We start from the raw sequence: 21,204 nt of genomic DNA, 5'->3' as shown, positions 1-21,204 counted from the left end.
CCCAGTCTTTCAAGACTAGTATATCTGTTGACATTACTAGGTGAATACTTCTAGTGGAAAATTCCTTAAATAATGATCAGCCTTAACGGGAAAGTCTTACTGAAGCATGACTGAATCTTCCACTCACACCAGTGGAAAATATGCCAAATCTATGCTGGATGCTAGCTTAGTAGAACCCCGCGGGGTCTTATCAAACAGATCAACCTAGTCTTCCTTAAAAGTATTACTGGTTGTATTTGTACTAATTGTAACCTGTTTACAACTTACTTTGGGATTCAATTATTTCCTTAAAGCATGTTTGTAACTGTATATGTTGTAAAATGGTACTTCAAATAGCATTCTCATATTAATCTTTGTACAATTTTGTTAAAAATTTTGTATTCTGTACATGGAAATTGCCCATATCCAAAGACAAGTGAAATATTTGCCTAATTTGTAAATTTCATAAGGGATCAATGTAAACTTTAATAATTGATGTAGCTAAATAAAATATAGCTTAAATCATGCTATTAATTTTTCTTTCTTTTTTTGAAAGAAGCCGTTGATCAGATTTTGCAGCTTGTAATGCATTCATTCACTTTAAATAAGATATAGCTGTTGAGATTCTGCCTGGAGGCTTGCCACAGGCACCTATGGGAACAGAATACGGGACAATGCTGGCCTTGCTTTGATCCAAAAGCGAAGGTGTTTGTATAATGCAATGAGGAAGCTCCACAGTGGATCCTATGCTAATGCCTGTGCAAGAAATCTGTTTTTAACATGCAACCCTATGCAGAGTTACCGAGGACTAAGTCCCATTTAGCTTAATGGACCTTCAGGGTAGATAAGGATAGGATTGTGCTGTCAGTCTCACTTTTCATGGACTAGGCAATCATAAGCTTTAAATACATATAAACAAGGTCAGAGAGTCATTCTCCTTTTGCAAACTTGCTGGCTGCATACCCTCAATCGTATCCCCTGCTGGCTCCACTTTCACACACTGGAGAGTCTGAAGGCTCCTGGCATAATTAGAACTCTGATCCCACAGGGATTCTTCTCATCTAGAAGCTTGGAGGGTGGCAATGCCACGAAGCACAAGTGATGGCAATTGCATGAAGGGCTTATTTATTTACTTACTGCATTTATATGCCACCTTTTTCTCCAAGGTCCTCAGTGTAGTGTAAGTGGTTCTTCCCCAACCACCCTGCATGGTAGACTAGTCTGAGAGGCAGCGGCTGGCCCAAAGTCACCAGTTGAGCTTTATGGCCAAGTGGGGATTTGAAAACTAGTTTCCCAGGTCCTAGTCCAACACTCATAACCATTCCAGTCCACTGGCTGTGACTGCAAAGGCCTAAGCTGGCCTATTTAATTGGAAGTAATGTAGAAGCATTCAAAATGCTGGGATCAAAGGGACTATTCCCACCAGGATATGGTTCCAATTGCAAGAGGTTGGCAGGCCTGGGAAAGACCTCCATTTTCCTCAAGCAAATGAGAGGTCAGCTGGTATCGGCTTCCATTTGCATGCTGATCAAGTGTTTTCCATGGTCTAATATTTACGCACAGGAAGAGCAATCAATTCATAGGCAGTTTCGTCTCCAGACACATTGTAATGCACCAGAGGTACTGAACCACTTCCCACAGTGACACTGCTTTCATGTCTCTGGGGTTATCTCAGGATTAGGCTATTTGATAGCCTTCCCCAGGCAGCTTGCTTTTCCCTTTAATTACCCTTCACTGGAAAAGTTTTGACCCTAGCTCCATGGACATGTCTTGAACGGCACTCGCATTTAAGGCCTTGAAACAATATGGCAGATTTTTTATATGAAAAAAATCAATCCAGCCAGCAAGACTGGCACAGTTCACCAGGAGTGGGGAGACACAATGAAGGAAAATAGGTGCCATGGAGAAATGATGCTTTTCTTGACATTTACGCACTGTTTCTCAAGCTTTCAGCTCTTAAAGTTATCTTTTTTAAAAGGAGTTATAAACATTGATAAAAGAACTCAAATTATGTTGGGCAAACTTATTTTAAAAAATATCTACTTCTCATGACACCTTCGGATGTTTCCATTTTCTCTCTCAAGATTAGAAAAAAAATTAAGGCAAACCATACATTTTTTATCATAAAATCCTTCCCCATGCAGGCAGCTATCCCAATTGCTAAATTTTATTTCTGCATGATACTAATTCATCTATGGGACACAACAATAAGCGAAGTTGTACCAATGAGTCATTTAATGCAAGAATCCAGTTTTGCATTGTCCTTTAACCCCACCAGCAATGGGGTGGGTCAATATTCACTTCTGCCAATATTTAATTTATGCACAACTCTCAATAGCTGCCTTGAGAGAATTCTTGCTTCAAATTAATAATATCTAGCTGCTGTAGAGAAAACATTGTAAAAACTGCAGTAAATATATGAAAGCAAGTAGAACTCAATGTTGCTTTCCAACTTTTGGAATACAATGTTTTCCCCATTATGCAAATACTATTCCAGGGGTCATCTTTCTAGCCAATAATTTCAGAATGAAGCATTTAGAGGATGCTACTTGGTAAATGGGTTCAATGCAATTTAACAGGCTAAAAGAGTAGACCTGGCTGATATCAACAGAAGATGTGATTTAACTACTGGGTTCTACGTGATATGCAATTTTGCACAGGTGCCCTAGGTTTGATATTCTGACACTGACTCAAGCCTTCAATTTAGTGTGACTTTCTAATGATTCTAGGCACTTAGCTGTGACTTACCAGACTCAATGGCAAGAACAACACACCAGCAGGCGTTTACGAAGACCTCCAGTCTCGAGTGCTCTACCCCAATGCAAGAGCACAATAATCTTTACCTTTAGCTAGCAGCAGACTAAAGTGAGTAGGGTTTGTTGCGTTTATTATTTCACATTTAGTACAAAACAGAGAATGAGTCACATACAAATCAGATCAAAACCTGAGTGTCCTTTTAAAAAAGGAAAAGTATACATATTTCTTCCTCCACTTCTTAATAAAATCCCAACTGTGTTTAAGGCACAGCTAACAAGGAAAGAACATGTCAAGTGTCAGAAGCAGCCAGTTGCAGTTTTTCTATACTGTCCCTTAAACAATACTATATACATCTCTCACTGAGCAGTGGATTAACAATCTGTTTGCATGAAGTGTGACAGAATGGGTTGCTATTGTTCTCTCTAAACTAGATCACAGCACATGTTCGGAAAATCCTCCTGTTTAAGTGTTTGTCTTTCTACAGAAATATTGACTAAGATATACAAAAAAAACAACAGAAAACAAAAACCACCCAGCCTTTGTTGGCAGCAAAGTGGCATAGCAGACAAATGACAGCTGTTTGTAGCTGGATGGGGAACCTAAAGGGGGAATGCGTCCCAACGATTAGTATCTACAGAGTTCAATCAAATACATTCAAAGCAGAGTTGAACCTATAAACACTTCTGTAAGCCACTTGGCTTCAGGGGGGGAAATGCCGACATTTTCAAAGACAGCAGACACTGGATACTATCCTGTAAAGTGAAATATTTGAAGCAACGATCATGGCAGATTCAAACTGTATGTCAACATTGTAAGAAAAATGCTTTTGTTAGTTTACTTTTATCCATTTCCAAACTTCAGCGCCATGAAGCATGTGTGAATCACTGTGATGCAATTTTGGGGGGGTTTTCCTGTTTGTGTATATATCCCATATGAAGGATTAGATAAACAAGTAGTTTTCCATGAGAAGAATTTAAGGACTGTTTTTTAAGCAGGACACACCTTGGTGGCCAGGGAAGTGGGACATGTGATCTCCTGGATGTTGCTGGACTGAAGCTTCCATCATCCCTGATTGTTGACCATGATGGCTGGGGCTGAAGGAGCTGCAATCCAACAACATCAGGAGGGCAAGAGGTACTCAATTCTCCCTGAAATACGTTTACACATAGCTTGTTAACATGCAGGTTCTTACATTATGCCCATGCACTGTCCCCTTAATTATTCTCACTTATTTCCAGCTAGCAAGACAAGCAGAGAGGCATAAGCAGAAGGGATAACTGGTCTGCAAAAAGAAAAGGAAAAAGCTGGAGGCAGTGAACAACATATTTTCAGTATGCAACCATTTGCTGACAACAGGATACTGGCATTTATAACATGTGATAATGCAACACATGAACAAGCCAGAAGAAGTGGCTTCTCAGGCTGCCAGCCTCATCTTGCAATCCTTGTCTGGAGTGATGCTTGAAATGTCATCTATACAACTGCCTTGGGACTAGCTTCTGAATGCTTCACTTCTCTTTCCCACTTGTCTAAGTGTCGTCTCCATACCGCTTTGGATATCAGCCCCTGAATTTACAGTGCTACTTGTCATCATGAGTGCACTTACATTGGTGAAAGTCTCCCGGAGTCAGTTGTGACACCCAGCAGCCTTACCTATGGGATCTTGCCACTGCGAGGTCATCCATCACAGCTGCAGTATAGAAACTAACAATCCTTAATTGATGGCCTTACCAATTACCAAATAAATGCACAGTATATTAATATTTTGATACTTGATACTCAGGTGTTTGCTTCATACTGGTTTGAAAAAAGATGGCATTCAAAACGACTAAAATCTTTGGAAATCTGCATCACTTTCAAATCAGAGAGTTGAAAGAACCAAACAGACAACTGATTGAGGTGTTTTTCCCCTGGTTACAGCTCTCTGTACAGGAGGGATTTTTTTTTGGGGGGGGGGATCTCAAAAATAAAAGTGTCCTTTAAAAACCAAGCAGCTTTAAGCACCAAGTCAGATGAGGTCCAACAGCTGCTTAGAACCAGGACTGGAAACCTGTCACTGCAAACTTGCGTAAGATGTGTTTGCTGCTGTCAGAGGACGAGTCAATATTCAAGTTAGTCCGCCATTTTTAACACTGTTTGGCCACTGTTTTCTGGCCACGGCTAGCCCCTGCCCTGCTGCGACGTTAAAGCCAGCATCTTCTGGCTCAGTAGAGCATTGTGTCGTTTAAGGTATTCTATCACATCTCCTTGTTTTTCAACCACTTCTTCCAAGCTTGAGGCTTCCCTAAAAGACAAATTCAAACCATGTTACTTACAGAGCATTATCATCTTCCATCTCAACCATGTGAAACTTAAGAAAGCAACAGCAATTCTTCCCCCTACTGGACACCCTCCTATTCCCAAAATGCATTTACATACTGATCTCAGATTTGTTTAGTTATATGATGCCTTTTGGGGAACAGACCACCCAAGGTGGAACACAGTTACCTTAACACAATGAATACAGAAATCTCAAATAATCAGAACAAAGGAGCAGCATTAACGCCTATTAAAAAGTCAAGTAAAACACTTACACCGACTCTTAGTAAAATAACCCTTATGCTTTATGATGGCTTTGGCCTAAAGACAAATATGTATTAAAAAGTTCTATATTTGGTGGAATATAGAAATCTCAAGATATGTCGAGCAATATTACTTATAGTTTCAGCTCCGTGTTAAATAAAGGAAGGCAGTTACACTAGTTTGGTAGCTTACAGATTTGACTGGTTCAACAGGTTATGTGTGCATTTATTTCTTGAACCTTCAATAACCACATCCACTGCCAGCTGTCATACATCTATTTGGCACCAAGTGTCTTCCACGCATATGAAAAAATCACTGTGTCTTCAGATATGCACCAAGGAAGGAACAAATGAACTAACAAAAGTAGTGGATAAACAACAGTTCCCAATTCTGAGGACGCAGCTAAGCCCAAAAGTGTTTATGTAGATAAGCCACATACAGAGTTGTCAACTGTACTTCAATCAAGTCCAGCATGTCATTAAACATGACAGTACCAAGCTACACAAATACCAGTGATATCTATGGTTACACTCTCAGTAATGGTGCAGAACATTATGTTGGCATCTATCAAGAAGTCAGACTTCATCTTTCCAATAAATGCTATTTGTTACCTAGTGCACAGGAGGAATAATGAGTAACAGGAGATGTTACCTGAATCCAACTTCTGAGGTAGTGTGATTAGGATAAGCATACATCTGCTCTTCTTCTATGACATCAGGTCTTGGTTTTGCCCGGTTAAAGTTGCTTACCTTTACTGTAATTAGAAAAGGGGAAAGCTACAGTGTGTGCAGTCTGAGACCGGAACTATAAAGTGACAGTTCAGAAATCTTTTAAATACAGAACCGTTTTAATTTCTAGAACAATGAGAGGGACCCTGTGGCCCTCCACCTGTTGCTGCATTATATTTCCCATCATTCCTGACCCCTGGACCATTCTGGCTGGAGCTGATGGAAGTCCCAACCACACCTGGAGGACCACAGGTTCTCCATTTCTGTTCTACCATTTGCTCCACCACAGAAGAAAAATAAGATTGCTACAGGATGGGACTTTCCTTCTGGCTCCATTCCATACATGAACACAACACACTCCATGAGCCAGGTATAGCTAACCTGAGTTACAAACATGCAATATCCTACTTTTCCACATCTGGACCACAGCCAATGCATGTTGAGTGACCTGTGTTGTGTTCCTAGGTCTGCTTAAAGCACTGCTATTGTTGTTTTGATTTATATTCAATACAACAGGCCCCTGCCTAGGGAAGCTGACAATTGAGCACAGGGGGAAAAGAGGAAAAGGAAGAGAAGCAGAAAATAGGAGAAAGCAGGGAACGTGCAGCTGAATATGTTACTTAGGCAGATTTACTACCCATAGCAAACCCATAAACAATGCTTGAGAGCTGAAGCCCAAGAGGGAAAAACTGATCATCTTTGCAATGAGTGTGACAGTGTGAAATGGCATGTTTTATACCACTTTCAGCCAGTTACGAAAAAATAACCAGCGGCTTAATTTTACAGACCAGTTAATGTGGTTTGGCGAGTCCCCTTCAACCGTCCCTAATCGGAATGCTTAAATTCATCTGATCTCTTTGGCAAAAGATGGGGGAGGAAGTTCCCTTTTAAGAGAGTTCCACTGTCAACACAATGCTTCATTCTCATCTACTCAGTCAGCATCTCCTTTTGAATAGGAACTTTCTTCTTCTCTCCCCCCTCCTATCTCCCCCCATAGAATTACTATACTAGACCACCTGTTGTGTACAAGCAGGTTGCATGACTGATCAGAGGAATAACCAAGGCAGATGTGTCAGCAAGCTGTAAAGTAATCAGCTGAGTTTGGCTCTCAACAACATCAGAATTCAGCTATTCATGACCGGATCAGATTACCCCAGCACATGCATTCCAGGACATTTAAGGCAATTGTAACCCAACAGGTGTCCTGAAGGGTTCAGATATACAACTACTTCATTCTGGAAGGTTGGTGGTAAAAGAAAGATCAAGAAAAGATAAGAAAGTTGATGATTCTCTAAAAAAAATTGAATTTTCAGGCAAGGGTGTCATTGCTCATGTAGCTCAAAGCAGGGGCATCAACACACAAGAGGTTCAGAGGATATCAAGGTTAACAGAAGAAAAATAAAGTCTTTAGAAAACACCTATAGGGGCAAGGCCCACAAAATAGTCAGATAAGGATCAAGAGCAACCAATGGCCACAGAATGCTCACTGAATGTGTGCAGTGGTGTGCGAATAAAAAAGACATGAAGGGGAAATGAAGCGACACAAACCCTGAGCAAAAGGACTGCAACATTTTGTTGTAGGTTCCACTTGTGAACTCTAACACAGGTCCCACCACTCTAATTAGGTCCAACATGGGTCCCAATTTGGCCATTTTCTCCAAACCATGCCCAGCTGCCCCATTCCTGACTTTATACATGATGTCAGGCAAGAAGCAAGTGTATGGACATGGCTACAAAGGAATTCCTGGGAGCTCGAAGTAAATTCTTGACTGTTCTTTTGCAAGTGGAGCATGCCAAGAGCCCAATGGGAAGGAGTCGAGGGAGCTCACTGTCAGCAAATCCCATCTCATCCATTTGTAGGTGAATTTTGAATAGAGGTTCCCAGGGCCACTTTCACAATGGGCAAAGGCAAAAGACACATGGCAAAGTAGTAGCAGGATTGTTATGTGCCTTCAGAAAAACAACAACTTCATTTCCCCAGCTAGATCTACTTTCATGTGTGCATCTAATGCAGGCATAGGCAAACTCGGCCCTCCAGATGTTTTGGAACTACAACTCCCATCATCCCTGACCACTCGTCCTGTTAGCTAGGGATGATGGGAGTTGTACTCTCAAAACATCTGGAGGGCTGAGTTTGGGGGTGCCTGATCTAATGGAACCTGGTTTACACAAATTAAATCCTCGTTTAATTAGCAGGATGTGTACATGCGCCATACATCTGCATGCAGTCCCCTAATCCACCCTTTCTGCAAACTGGACAGTATGCCAAGCCACTGCAGTTAGCTATAGCTTCTTGTCACGTGAGAACCAGGAACAACAAGCAAGGAAGCAAAAGCTAACTTTAAACCATGACTTACACATGCTGGCTTCGACACATAAGCCAGTGCCCACCACCACTCAAGCTACACCTCTGAAACACCCGCCCACATTGTATATTTTAATCTGCAAATGCAAGTACACTAAGTAAAGGTTATATGCTATTTAAACATTAAAAGAGAGTGTCTTGTGTAGTTTTTATAGGAGGCAAAAAAGATAACTAATTAAAGGGTCAAACAACCCAGGGCTGTCTAATTCCCAGGGTTTCCTTGTACATGCAGAAGAAAGCGCAGAGGATGTGTGCACAAAGTGTGGATGTGCGCTGTCTTATTAAGACAGGATTTAATCATCCAGATGCGGCCGCTATCTACGGCCATCACATGTAAATTGTGGTCTTGGAAGCCCGTTAACTTTGTGTTTGTGCCTGGACTGTGACATCACACTGAGCCTGCATCTGTGTGGAGTCTCAGAGGGGCTCCGAAAGCAGCAAGGCCAGCACAGAACCATCATACGAATTCTTCTCTCTTTAAAAACATGAAGAGCTCACTCCTTTAATGTAGGAGCTGACAGATCAATTATTTACACCCAAGAGCTGCTCTGCTGGCACGGTCGAAAGCCAATGCAGTCTCCCTGGCCTCCCTCTTAAATCAGCAGCCCTGCCACCGTTTCCTCTCTGCAATATTTTACAACGCATCACGATTCCCTCTTGCCTTACTGCTAACGCTGTGAAGTTTGGCAGCTTTAACTTCTGTCTTCCTAAAGGAGGGAGGAGACTCAAGAACTGCATTGCCCTGCAGGTGACATCAGGCTGCAGTCCAGACCTCAAGTTCTGTCAATTGTGCTGGCACTTTTCAGAAGCAGGGTCTTGCCTCCTTCCACGGCTGCCATACGTACAAAAATGAAGAGCCTTGCACTACATAGGCAGAGACGCAGCTGCCTATCAGTGCCAGGCAAGAAACCCCTCAAAACAGCTGCTCCTCCACAAAGATGGCTCTCACTGCCAAGCGAGAGATTTCTAGATCAACAGCTGCATTTTGTGTGTCCTCTCTTCTACACTATTAACTGCCCAAAACCCTTGGGATAGGACAGTGTAGGAGCTTAAACAACATCTTAGCGTTGGGCAAAGAACTCTATCCCTCCATCTGGGAATTTTGGATCAATGCAATAGAATGAAGTTAGAAACGCTTGAATGCATTTCAGCTTCTTTGCATTTATCTAACGTCAAGTAGTTATGCACATTGTTAAAAATACACACTTTATCGACAGAATAAGGTTGTACAAACTTGAATCTGATAATAGGTCAGTCGGTAGAGCCTGAGACTCTTAATCTCAGGGTCGTGGGTTCAAGCCCCACATTGGGCAAAAGATTCATACATTACAAGGGGTTGGATTAGACGACCTTTGGGGGTCCCTTCCAACTCTCCAATTCTATTTTTCTAAGCCATAGAGTTGATGCTTTTGAATTGTGGTGCTGGAGGAGACTCTTGAGAGTCCCATGGACTGCAAGAAGATCAAACACATCCATTCTTAAGGAAATTAGCCCTGAGTGGTCACTGGAAGGACAGATCTTAAAGCTGAGACTCCAATACTTTGGCCACCTCATGAGAAGAGAAGACTCCCTGGAAAAGACCCTGATGTTGGGAAAGATGGAGGGCACAAGGAGAAGGGGATGACAGAGGGCGAGATGGTTGGATAGTGTTCTTGAAGCTACCAGCATGAGTTTGACCAAACTGTGGGAGGCAGTGGAAGACAGGAGGGCCTGGCGTGCTCTGGTCCATGGGGTCACGAAGAGCTGGACATGACTAAACGACTAAACAACAACAACAAGCCATATTGGGATGACCCTATCAAGACTTTATAAAGCAATGTATGAACAAGCTTCATTCTTCCACATGGGGCCATTTTCCTTCTCCCCTTGCACAAGTGAGCTGGGAAGTCTCAGTTCACTGCTGTTTTCTGTTATGTTTAAACCAGTAAACTGTGGTCAAAATCCGTATTAGGGCAGCCCTTTTATTACGCCAACCAAAATGTCACATTTTTTTTTAAAAATTGGATTTAATATCCCCTTTATCACTACCCAAAGGAGTCTCAAAGCGGCTAACATTCTCCTTTCCCTTCCTCCCCAACAACAAACACTCTTTGAGGTGAGTGAGGCTGAGAGACTTCAGAGAAGTGTGACTAGCCCAAAGTCACCCAGCAGCTGCATGTGGAGGAGCGGGGACGCGAACCCGGTTCACCAGATTACGAGCCTGCCGCTCTTAACCACTACACCACACTGGCTCTCACATAGTGCACAATGTTTCAGTTCCCCAGACCTGATCAGTGTAGATAGGCAATCAAAGCAAGGAGGAAATGGAAGAAAAAAATGTGGCTGGCAGGGAAGCCACTGAGTTGGCATTTGCCAAGAATTTCAAGATGAAATGTGGGAGGCAGTAACATACAAATGTATACCATGCAGGTTTTAGGCTGCTGGGAAGGAGAATCTGACAATGGCCAATTCTGCTTCCATGGAAATGTAAAATCCAGCTGTTCCACAGGTCTTGGCCAAAACACAGATTTCTCGATAGGGCAAAAACAGCGAGCGAGAGAGAGAAACTAGGCAGATTAAGACTCCCCAGCTTGTTTGGTTACTAACATAAAGGCAGGATTGAAGCAGCTGCATATGAGTGAACAAGGCCCATTCTTGTATTGCCTTATTAAGCCAAGATACAACCATCTAAGCCATCAGATTATTAACTCTTAGCAGGCCCCTTGGGTCAAGCTAATCTTAGCAATGAATCTGAAGAAAAATAAAGAGGTGATTCTGTGGCCTAGTGGCCAGTCTAATTGGCTTATACATGCAAGGCAATCCTGCTGCTCTTACCTGTGTAGACAACCACACATATCAACGAACATAGTAGTTCCACGCTCAAGATTCCCAGGATGAAGCAGAGATACATTTTATTGTGATCAGGGAAGGAATGTTGCGCTGACAAGATCAGCAGTAAAGCTATATTACCTATTAAAAGACACAGATGAGACATGTTAAGAAACCCAGCCGTCTAAATAGCTTCCAGAAGTGGCTCAAGATAACCCCCAAATACATAAACCAGCATTAACTTTGAACCAGTAGTCATACCCAGCTGACTCTCTTGGTCATGAGTGAAAACAGGCACTGAGCACATTCTCAACCACGCACAGCCTCACTTAGATGGCCAGTGGCTTTGCTATAGGATAAGAAAGAGGAACAGACCCTTGTGATTATTTCAGCTGCACTTTTCAATTTTCTGTTCAAGCTAAATGGCATGGAAGATGCTTCCAAGTTGTCTCTAGCAAATGTATATTCAATTGCATGCAAGAAGATGCAGAGTTTGAACTTAAGATAAAATGTTTTACAGTACGTATGGCTTAGGATTACTAAGAACACATCTGAAGTACCAGTTACATTTATCCATTGGACTAGATTTCGCCAACCTGATGCCTTCCAGTTGGGAATTGCAGCCGAGAACATATGACTGACAGTAAGATGCTGATGTCTGTATTAGACTGTTCCCTTCCTTTTCCCCTTCTCTTAACACACCTATGATCAGAGATCCTTACCCACCTCACCACCCGTACACCATGTTTGACAGGCCAAGTCCCGCACACATCAGGGCCCCCAGTTTCCTTTGGAATCAAATTGCATGGACAAAGGAACAGTTAATCAGCTGGTCTACTGTATTAGCAAAACTCCCATCAAGATGGGTGTTTGAATTGTGGCCTTGCAGGAGCCTCTGATTATGGTGACCACAAAACTCACTTTCAAGCAAGTCGTGTCTTTACCTACCCCCTATCAGGTGTGGGGCACATGCATGTGGCTTGACTGAAGTGACCTCACAGGTCAAATGGCGAGGGCTTGGGAAGCCTGGAGAGCCAGTGGTTTCCCACTACTACACTGCTGAAGTCACTAAGGATTACTGTTTCGACCTCACATTTTGCCCTCAAGTTTTCACAGACATGTTCTAAAGTTTTTCAGCCACACAGTGCTTCAAGCTCGAATCATTATTGTATACTGCAAGAAAAGCTATTGTCCTTACAACCAACACTATCTAGCCAAAAGCTACTTATAGTGTGAGTTTTCCTATTAAATCTCCAGAGCTCCACCTAGTGGCCACGTCTTAACAATGCAGCCCAACTTGATAAGTAGGGCAAACTGCACACAAAGAAAGCAGCTCTATTTAAGTATTAAAGCCCACAGTTTTCAGTCAATATGCAGGCACTTGCATCCCTACTCTGGTTGTTACAAAAACAATGGGTGTATGGAAAATTCATTAATCTGTTAACTGAACATTTATTGCATCAGTAGACAGATAAGGAAAATAACAAGAGCCCAATATCTCAATTTGAGCAAAAGCAGGCTTTTGAGCAAGGACTGGTTTCTTCAGGAGTTACTCATTATTCAGTTCCTATCTGAGATTATAGAGGGCATGATAGCACTCTTCAAATATTTGCTTCTTAGAGGAAGAAAGTGACTAAATTCTGGGGCACCAGGCATCTGATGGGTTTAAGTTAAAGGAAGGCAGATTTTGGGTGGAAACTTCTTGACTGCAAGAGCAGTTCAGCAATGCAGCAGATTATTTAAAGGCGTGATGGGGTCTTCTATGCTGGGGGTTTTCAAGTCAAGGCTGAACAGCCATCTGTTAAATGTCAACATGCAATGGGTTTATTACATACCGCAACATACTTCTATTGTACTTCTGCTTCCCGAGCATCAGGTTGAGGCTGTAACTCTGGGAGCGGCTGCCGAGACCACATAACACCAGTCTTGAAAGACCTACATTGGCTCCCAGTACGTTTCCGAGCACAATTCAAAGCCAAGTTACAGGGAACCAGGCACAGGGCCTTCTCGGTAGTGGCGCCTTCCCTGTGGAACACCCTCTCACCAGATGTCAAAGAGAACAACAACTACCAGGCTTTTAGAAGACATCTGAAGGCAGCCCTGTTTAGGGAAGCTTTTAATGTTTGATGTATTATAGTATTTTAATATTTTTGGAAGCCGCCCAGAGTGGCTGGGAAAGCCCACCAGATGGGCAGGGTATAAATAATAAATTATTATTGGTGTTGTTGTTAGTGCTGACCTTTATAGCCCTAAACGGCCTCGGTCCAGTACATCTGAAGGAGCATCTCCACCCCTATCGTTCTACCCGGACACTGAGGTCCAGTGCCGAGGGCCTTCAGGCGGTTCCCTCACTGTGAGAAGCCAAGTTACAGGGAACCAGGCAGAGGGCCTTCTCAGTAGTGGCACACACCCTGTGGAACACCCTCCCACCCGATGTCAAATTGAACAACAACTACCAGACTTTCAGAAGACATCTGAAGGCAGCCCTGGGAAGCTTTTAATGTTTGATGCATTACTGTATTTTAATATTTTGTTGGAAGCTGCCCAGAGTGGCTGGGGAGGCCCGGTCAGATGGGCAGGGTATAAGTAATAAATTATTATAATAAATTATTATTATTATTATTATTATTATTATCCTACAGGGCTCAGATTCCTACCACACCATCTACTGTGATCAGGGTAGAAGCTAAAGTACCCACTCTTTCCTTGATCTATAGAGCCAGTGCCCCCCTTTGAGCTAACTGCAGTAAGGAATACCCTGGACATTATTAGGGCAGTATGGCACATTTTGTCACAATGTACTAGTCAATTCTTGATAGCTATTGGAGCAAAACACCTCAAATGGCCATTTTTTGGCAGTTATGGTACCTGCAGTTGAGCTATTAGAGGAGAGATGTGGCATACATTAAGAAACAAAGTGGACTGAATGCATTACGAAAATTACTGATAAATCTTGGCTTACCTTGAAGGCTTCATCTTGTCCAAGTCAGACCAAATACTAGAAAGATGCAGCGAAAGCTAGAACTGCACTGTTGTCATGACCATGTGAGATGCTTCATGCATGTAGAAGAATTCATATTTACAAACAAGAGGTTGACAAGAGTGAGTCAATAGGTTCAGGCTCACCTGTAGACTGAATTAGGAGTGGAAATCTCTTAAGATGCCTTGTGGCTCTGTAGATCTGGAGGTAGCCTTTCCTTCTCACCTTGCTATGGTGGAAGTGAATATACCGTTCGAGAAACAGATACAGGATCCAGAGAATTACTTTGGCAGTAACTATAACAGTTTGCACTTTAAGTGGGTAAGTGTAATGCTGAGGACACATATCTCCACTTGCATCAGGGTAAGAGCAGAATATCCCTGCCAGAAAAGCCAAAACAACAAAAGCAACCTAAGAAAAAAGAGAGAAAGAAAGTTATTTCAAATGCTCATCATCAAAGTCAAAAACATCAAAGCCTGGCAGGTTTGCTCTAACTTTATTTTACAGATTCATTACCATTTTCTATTTCTGATATGGCATCATTAGCCCATAGAATGTTCTTAAGCTTTCCCACTAGGAAGGAAAAATCTAAGCCAACCTTCGTCCTATTAGAATAATAGAACTGTAGAGGTGCAAGGGACCAGAAAGGTCATCTTGGCCAACCCCCTGCAACGCAGGAATCTTATGCCCAACGCGAAGCTCAAACCCACAATCCTGAGATTAAGAGTCTCATGCTCTGCTGACTGAGCTATCCCAGTACTGACAGGGTAATGATGGGAAGTGGCACATGCACATGCCAGTGAGCTCAGCCTTCTCCCCAAAGGAATCTCTGGCGTGGGTAAACAATGGCCAGTGGAAGGCAATGACCCCCAACCTGAGCAGGACAGCACAGAAATGAAGCTGCCCATTTTGTTATCACCAACTCTGATTGCAAGTACTTTAATCTGAGTGGTAGCTACCTGGCCATTACAGCTGCTGCTGGTGTGCATTATCCCAGTTCTCCACAGGAACAGTTCCTATCTCCTCTTGCTTTTGCCACCAAGACAGCTTTGACTGTTTCTAGGGGAGGACTTTTGATTGCATAGCCCTCTCCAGCAGGATTTTTTTTTGGCGGGTGTTGGGAAAGTGGTTCTTAACAAAGCAGTATTATTGTGCTTATGAAGTCCCAGTAAACAGAAACACACACCTGCTTTGGGGCATCTCCATTTCACTTTTCTACTGATCAGCATGATGCCACCAAGTTTGGTACTGGAAGGCAGGGCTATAAAAGCTTGATTCTCACTGACCAGGGTCACCACGGGCAGGGAGAAGGATGGCATCAGTATACGGAATAGGGACATAGACACAATTATTGTTGTCTGCTTGCCTCTCAAGCCAACAAAACTCTAGGGATGAAGGTTGGGCAGTAACAGCTTTCCCCAACTTGCTGCCCGCAAGGTATTTTGAGATTTCATCCATGCCTTAGTGCTTTCTAATTTCCAGGTGCATCGGTTTGGTTTGTCATCCCACTTGCTCTGCATGCTGCCACCCTCTGGCCTTAAAGAGTAGGGACAGACAGAACATGCGACCACAACAGCACACTTCTCACAGGAAACTGACTGGGCTGACCCTTCCACCTTTTAAGTGGCCAAGGAGGAGAGCCATGTCACACTTGTCTGCTGGGGAAAGAGCTACTCTAGTGGCTGCGCAGGAGATGCCTGAGGAAGAGGCCAGAGCTGCTACTCGCTCACTCAACTTAAGGCCTGGGGGCAAACTGCACCTCTGCATCATTGAATTTATCCAAATAACTCATCGGCAACTTACATGCATGAGCAGCAAAACATTGGCAATGCCGACTGTAGGTATGGCGTGGAACCTTGGACACATCCTGGAATGCAATGCATGAGGTGGAAGGAGCGGTGCATCAAGCAAAGGGTCGTCATCCATGCTCTGCGTTATCTCTGAAACAGATCCCTGAAATAGATTTAGCAACATAGCGTTCAAAACAGAAAACCAAGAGAAGTATAACAATTGTGAGACAGTTCGATCATCTACTTTGCAAACATGCTTTTTTTAAAAAGCTTACACAGGTAAGCTACATCAGAAAGCATGATTTTTAAATCTTTTCAGCACCATCCTATATATGTTTAATTGGAAGAATACTCAATGGAAACTGGAACTGTACTCCGTGGGATTTACTCCCATGTACAGGTCTGTTTTTGGAAGAGTGTGGTCTGTTTTTGTAAACCAGTTCTTAAAGAACTGGGGTTGACCAATGTGAAATTGTTCCAATAAATTGAAGGTAAGTAATATTGCCTGAACTGGCAACAAATATTGCCCACACTAGTTTAGCACAAACACCAATGCAGTTTTCCACGTGAATATGAACTTGCTTAAACTAATTTATGGTTTTCAATGTGTTCATCTACATTTAAGGTTTTAAATAGGAACTTAAGGAGAACTAGAAAAGCTCAATGAGATAAAAGTGATGCCTATGAGATCATTTACCTAACATAAACCATTGAGGGGTTTTTTTTGCATAAATTTTAAGAAATAACATCACACATAATCACAGGATAATTGCCCAACTCATTTTTCCTGTCCTACACAAGCATTTTTGGCATTGTCCTGCCAGAATGGAAAACTACTTCAGTTTTAGTAAAAAAAATTCAGTTTTAGTAAAAAGGAATGAGAAAAGCATGTGATCTAGTTTAGTCCTTGAAAAATTCAAGCAAGTTTACTTTAGAAGGCATCACTTGAGCTCTTTTATTGTTCCCAGAGACAGCTCAATCTTATCTAAATGAGCACAGAAGTCAACATTTACCTTAATGGGTAACCAATCCCATGCAAGTTTGGGACCACATGTAAAATAGTCTCCTTGCACTTCAAACTTGTTTCAAACGTTGAAACTGCTCGTATTTGGAAGATAAAAATATTTCCTAATAATTCAGTTTAAATGCCCACTTTCAAATTTCAGAAGCCCCAATGTATGATCACAGGTTTTGAAGATATAATGCACTAAAGGCGGCAAAAATCACTGTACAATTTTGGAAAGCTAGCCAGCACTTAATTTAGCATTTTTAAAATATAATTAAACTCCTGTCTAGTCAATGCAGGTACCCCAATATTTATTTGGAGCTGTATATGCATTGCACATACAGCTGCCATATTACACGAGGAACACCACCATGCAGCTTCAGTCCTATGTGAAGTGTTGCAGAGTGGAGTGCTCCTGTCAGCCAGCCAATGCACAGCACACCCACCAACAGCCAGAAGTGCATAGCCACAGGACACCCAGTGTTCTCAATGGGCTGTTCTGAGGGTTCTCCCTTAGGGTTCCTGCTTTAGGAAGACACAGGGCTCTGCCAACCCGGACAATAACCTTCTTGGCCTCACTGCGAGAGGCCAAGTTACAGGGAACCAGGCAGAGGGCCTTCTTGGTAGTGGCGCCCGCCCTGTGGAACGCCCTCTCATCAGATGTCAAAGCGATAAATATCTACCTGACATTCAGAAGACATCTGAAGGCAGCCCTGTTCAGGGAAGTTTTTAATATGTGACATTTTAGTGTATCTTTCATCTTTGTTGGAAGCCGCCCAGAGTGGCTGGGGAAACCCAGCCAGATGGGTGGGGTACAAATAATAAATTATTATTGTTATTATTGGGCATGGATACCATGTGGGCTACATAAGCTGCAACATTCATACCTTAACATCAGAAATAGAGATCCCAATAGTAACTGTAGAAGGCTCAATAGTCATGTCTGCTTAACAGAACACCAAGAGTGATATTCAACTAAGTCTTACTTTGAGTAGACTCACTTAAATTAATGGATCTAACTTCTATAATTAATTTCAACGGGTCTACACTGAGTAAAACTTAGTTGAATATCACCCAAACAAATTTACTTAACACACTTCTAATTTGCTCTTCAACAAATGGAGTAAATAAGTTTTGTATTCTTTACTTTAAAAAAACAGCCCTCCTTGGGGTCTAGAGAGATAGGCGCATGCCCCAAAATGTAAGATAGTTTTATATTTCCTAATCAAACTTCATTTCAACATAATACTGCAGTTTTCCACCAAGTTCTTTTTAAGGGTACAGAGCATGGTTCCTCCAACAACCACCAGTTTTAAAATGATTGGTCTTCTTTAGGAGCCTCAGAATCCCACCTTTCGCAAACTCAAGAGGCAGCCATTACAACAAACAGAACTCTGCAATGCAAACACATTTTTAGCTTTGCTTTGAACATTTAAACCCAAAATAAAAGATATATTTGTAACATTGCTGAAAATTGCTTCCAGCATTTTTACCATTAGCTGTAAATAAAATTTGCTCCCCCAAGTTCTACAGTTTAAATACAACAGATAACAGGGTCATTTATATCTAAAAATTAATAATTCCAGTCCAACACAGTACCTTTATGTTAACCCGATTGAATGTTTTCCTCTCAGCTTTTCTCAAGGGCAGATATTTAAACATCCCCAGAAATGATGGACATTGCTTTGAATGTGCTGGACCCTGTAGAACATATTCTTTTCTACAGTCCATTGTACAAACAGCTATGCAAATGCGTGCTATCCCCATTTTGAGGTAGTCTAACATCGCAGGACAATGAAAATATCAGATTCTATCTGTCTGACATTAACCTGGATGTAACTGCAAAGGTGGCTGAGTTTGGTCAATAATCTCTCAAAGTGGCGAATAGCACTATTTAGTGGGAAGAAATCCCAATGAAAATCCACATTATGTATTTTACATGGCTGTTTATTAGTATATATTTCAAAATTTTATGTATGGATGTTTTATGATGGCCTATGCTTGCAATGTCTAATACAGTGGTACCTCGGGTTAAGAACTTAATTCGTTCTGGAGGTCTGTTCTTAACCTGAAACTGTTCTTAACCTGAAGCATCACTTTAGCTAATGGGGCCTCCCACTGCCGCCACGTGATTTCTATTCCCATCCTGAAGTCAAGTTCTTAACCCGAGGTACTATATCTGAGTTAGCAGAGTCTGTAACCTGAAGCATCTGTAACCCAAGGTACCACTGTAAATGTTTGGCAAAGTAAGTATGAATGTCTGTCTACAATATTTTAGAATAGAGTGAAATATTTGCAAACACTTCCTCTTTTCCACCCCTACTACAAGTATTCTGGTGTGTGTTTCTAACTGTGGCCCAGTAACTGCATGACTTTCATGAGACTTGAAGACTTTTATGCTGACAGGCCTATACAGTTGTCTGATATGTCCCCTGATTGCTTTTAAATGTTTATATGTTTATACACCACCCTCATATTTTGCAAAACAGCAGAATAAAAAAAAAACAAAATAACCACAGATACTTCTCAACTCAGGAGCCAATTCTACTGTTAGGATCAACACCCCTTTACTAGATTTCCCAATAGTTTACCTGTTGCAGAGTCCTTCCCTTACATTCAGAGAACTGACAAGCTTAAACAAAGCTTAAGTACATTCTTCATTGCCATTAGAGCCCTAAATGTCTTAGGACCCAAATTCTTGAAGACATGTGTCTCCCCTATAGAAAGGGTGGGCAATAAACTTTATAATTAAAGCCCCCAAAGCAAGAAGTTCACAGAATAGAAGCATAGGAGTGAAATAGCCATATTTTGGGGCTGCTGTGCTGGAATTCAATGAGCTTTTCAAGTAACTGGCAGACGTTATGAAAAGATGCACTTCCAAATGGACAGTAAACAGGCAGGACTCAATGGTTTTCAGGAGTTTTAACATGACTTTTTCCTAACCATAGTTTCCCTCACAATCAAAACAGTTTCCACACCTGGAAGCAGGAATTGAGGTTTTCTTTTTTTTTTCCTTTTTTGAGGAACTGAGGTTTTCAAGGCAAAAGCAAGCGTGTGATAGAAATCTCTGCGGTGGAGTCTATAAACGTCCACGCCTTCTTTGCCCAGCAGCTGCGGTGTAGCAGCTTCAGTGCTGGTCTAACACCTGGGAGACCAGGGTGCAAATCCCCACTCAGCCACGAAGCTCCCGGGGAGACCTTGGGCCAGACACTGCCTCTCGGTCCAAACCTACCTTGCGGGGTTGTTGGGGGGGGGATTAAACTGAGGAGCAGAACCACTAATATACCACCTTCTATCCGCTGGGGAGGGGGCGGCGGATACAAATGCAATAAAAGCACACTGTGGCGCAGTGGGCCAGTGCATCTGGCTGCGAGGAAGAAGGTCGGCGGTTCGAGCCCACCCAGGGACGGCTGTGAGCAGGATTCCTACATTGCACAGGGCTGGGCTGGATAACCCTCGGGGTCCCTCTCCCAACGCTGCAATTCGACGACTCTCCGTTCAAGGGAAGAACCGTGTGCCCTCAGAACTCTTGGAAGCGCTCCATTTTCGGGGATACTGGAGCAGCCACGGGGCTCAAAGATTCAGACGCCCTCCCGAGTCACGCGCCCCGCGATTCAGACGCCCTCCCGAGTCACGCGCCCTCCCGACACGCTCCACCCCAAAGCCGCCTCTACCCTTCCCCTGTGCAGCCCGCGGAGCAGGACCCCCAAGCGGCTGGCGACTCACGTTATCCAGCTGCCGCGGCTGCTGCTGCTGCTGCCGCCCAGCCCCACTCGACACGCCGACCATCTTCTCCGCAGCTGCTTCCGGCCCCGACGCGCTCCACGCCCGTCTCCCGCGCGGCGCTGTCAGGTGTAGCGGACGCCCCGCCCTCCCGTGCCCTCACGCAGCGCTGCTTCCGCCCAAACCTCCGCCCGCGACGCTATTGGACGGATGTTTCCCTCGCTCCGCGGTCTCTTTTTCCCTTCGAAGCTCCGCCTCCCTGTCTGGGTTGCCGGAGAAGCGAAGAGAGAGGCGTGGCATGAGGGGGAGGCGTGGCCAAAGTGGACGAGCGCAGAGCTCTGGCGGCTTGGCAGCGGCTCTGTAGAGACGCCAGCCCGACCTGCAGATTGGATTTGAGACTTTTTATTTTTTTGCATCGCCTGCCAACCTAGCAGTTCGAAAGCGCCTCCGGGTGCAAGTAGATAAATAGGGACCGCTTACCAGCGGGAAGGTAAACGGCGTTTCCG

At 43.1% G+C, this 21,204-nt stretch overlaps 1 protein-coding gene across 1 annotated transcript; it reads right to left on the bottom strand.

Annotated features, from left to right (window-relative positions):
• Positions 1 to 2,849: 2,849 nt before the first annotated feature.
• On the bottom strand, positions 2,850 to 20,879 carry TMEM192 (transmembrane protein 192). Its single transcript, XM_083756021.1, has 6 exons — positions 20,702 to 20,879; positions 15,983 to 16,132; positions 14,326 to 14,590; positions 11,206 to 11,340; positions 5,950 to 6,052; positions 2,850 to 5,020 (listed from the first exon to the last, which is right to left on the bottom strand). Exons 1-6 carry the CDS (start codon positions 20,762 to 20,764, stop codon positions 4,897 to 4,899), a joined length of 840 nt encoding a protein of 279 aa, XP_083612147.1. The 5' UTR covers positions 20,765 to 20,879; the 3' UTR covers positions 2,850 to 4,896.
• Positions 20,880 to 21,204: the final 325 nt, after the last annotated feature.

The sequence above is a fragment of the Podarcis gaigeae genome (genome assembly GCF_964106915.1).
Source record: "Podarcis gaigeae genome assembly, chromosome: 9".
Taxonomy (NCBI): domain Eukaryota; kingdom Metazoa; phylum Chordata; class Lepidosauria; order Squamata; family Lacertidae; genus Podarcis; species Podarcis gaigeae.
This window is presented reverse-complemented; position numbering and strand designations above follow the sequence as displayed.

Bases quoted from the DNA above. Each gene is read 5' to 3' on its own strand.
- TMEM192 (XM_083756021.1), bottom strand. From the start codon at position 20,764: ATGGTCGGCGTGTCGAGTGGGGCTGGGCGGCAGCAGCAGCAGCAGCCG. The intron at 16,133-20,701 runs GTGAGTCGCCAG...AATCTATTTCAG, and splicing joins AGCCGCGGCAGCTGGATAAC to GGATCTGTTTCAGAGATAAC. The intron at 5,021-5,949 runs GTAACATCTCCT...TTTGTCTTTTAG, and splicing joins ACCTCAGAAGTTGGATTCAG to GGAAGCCTCAAGCTTGGAAG.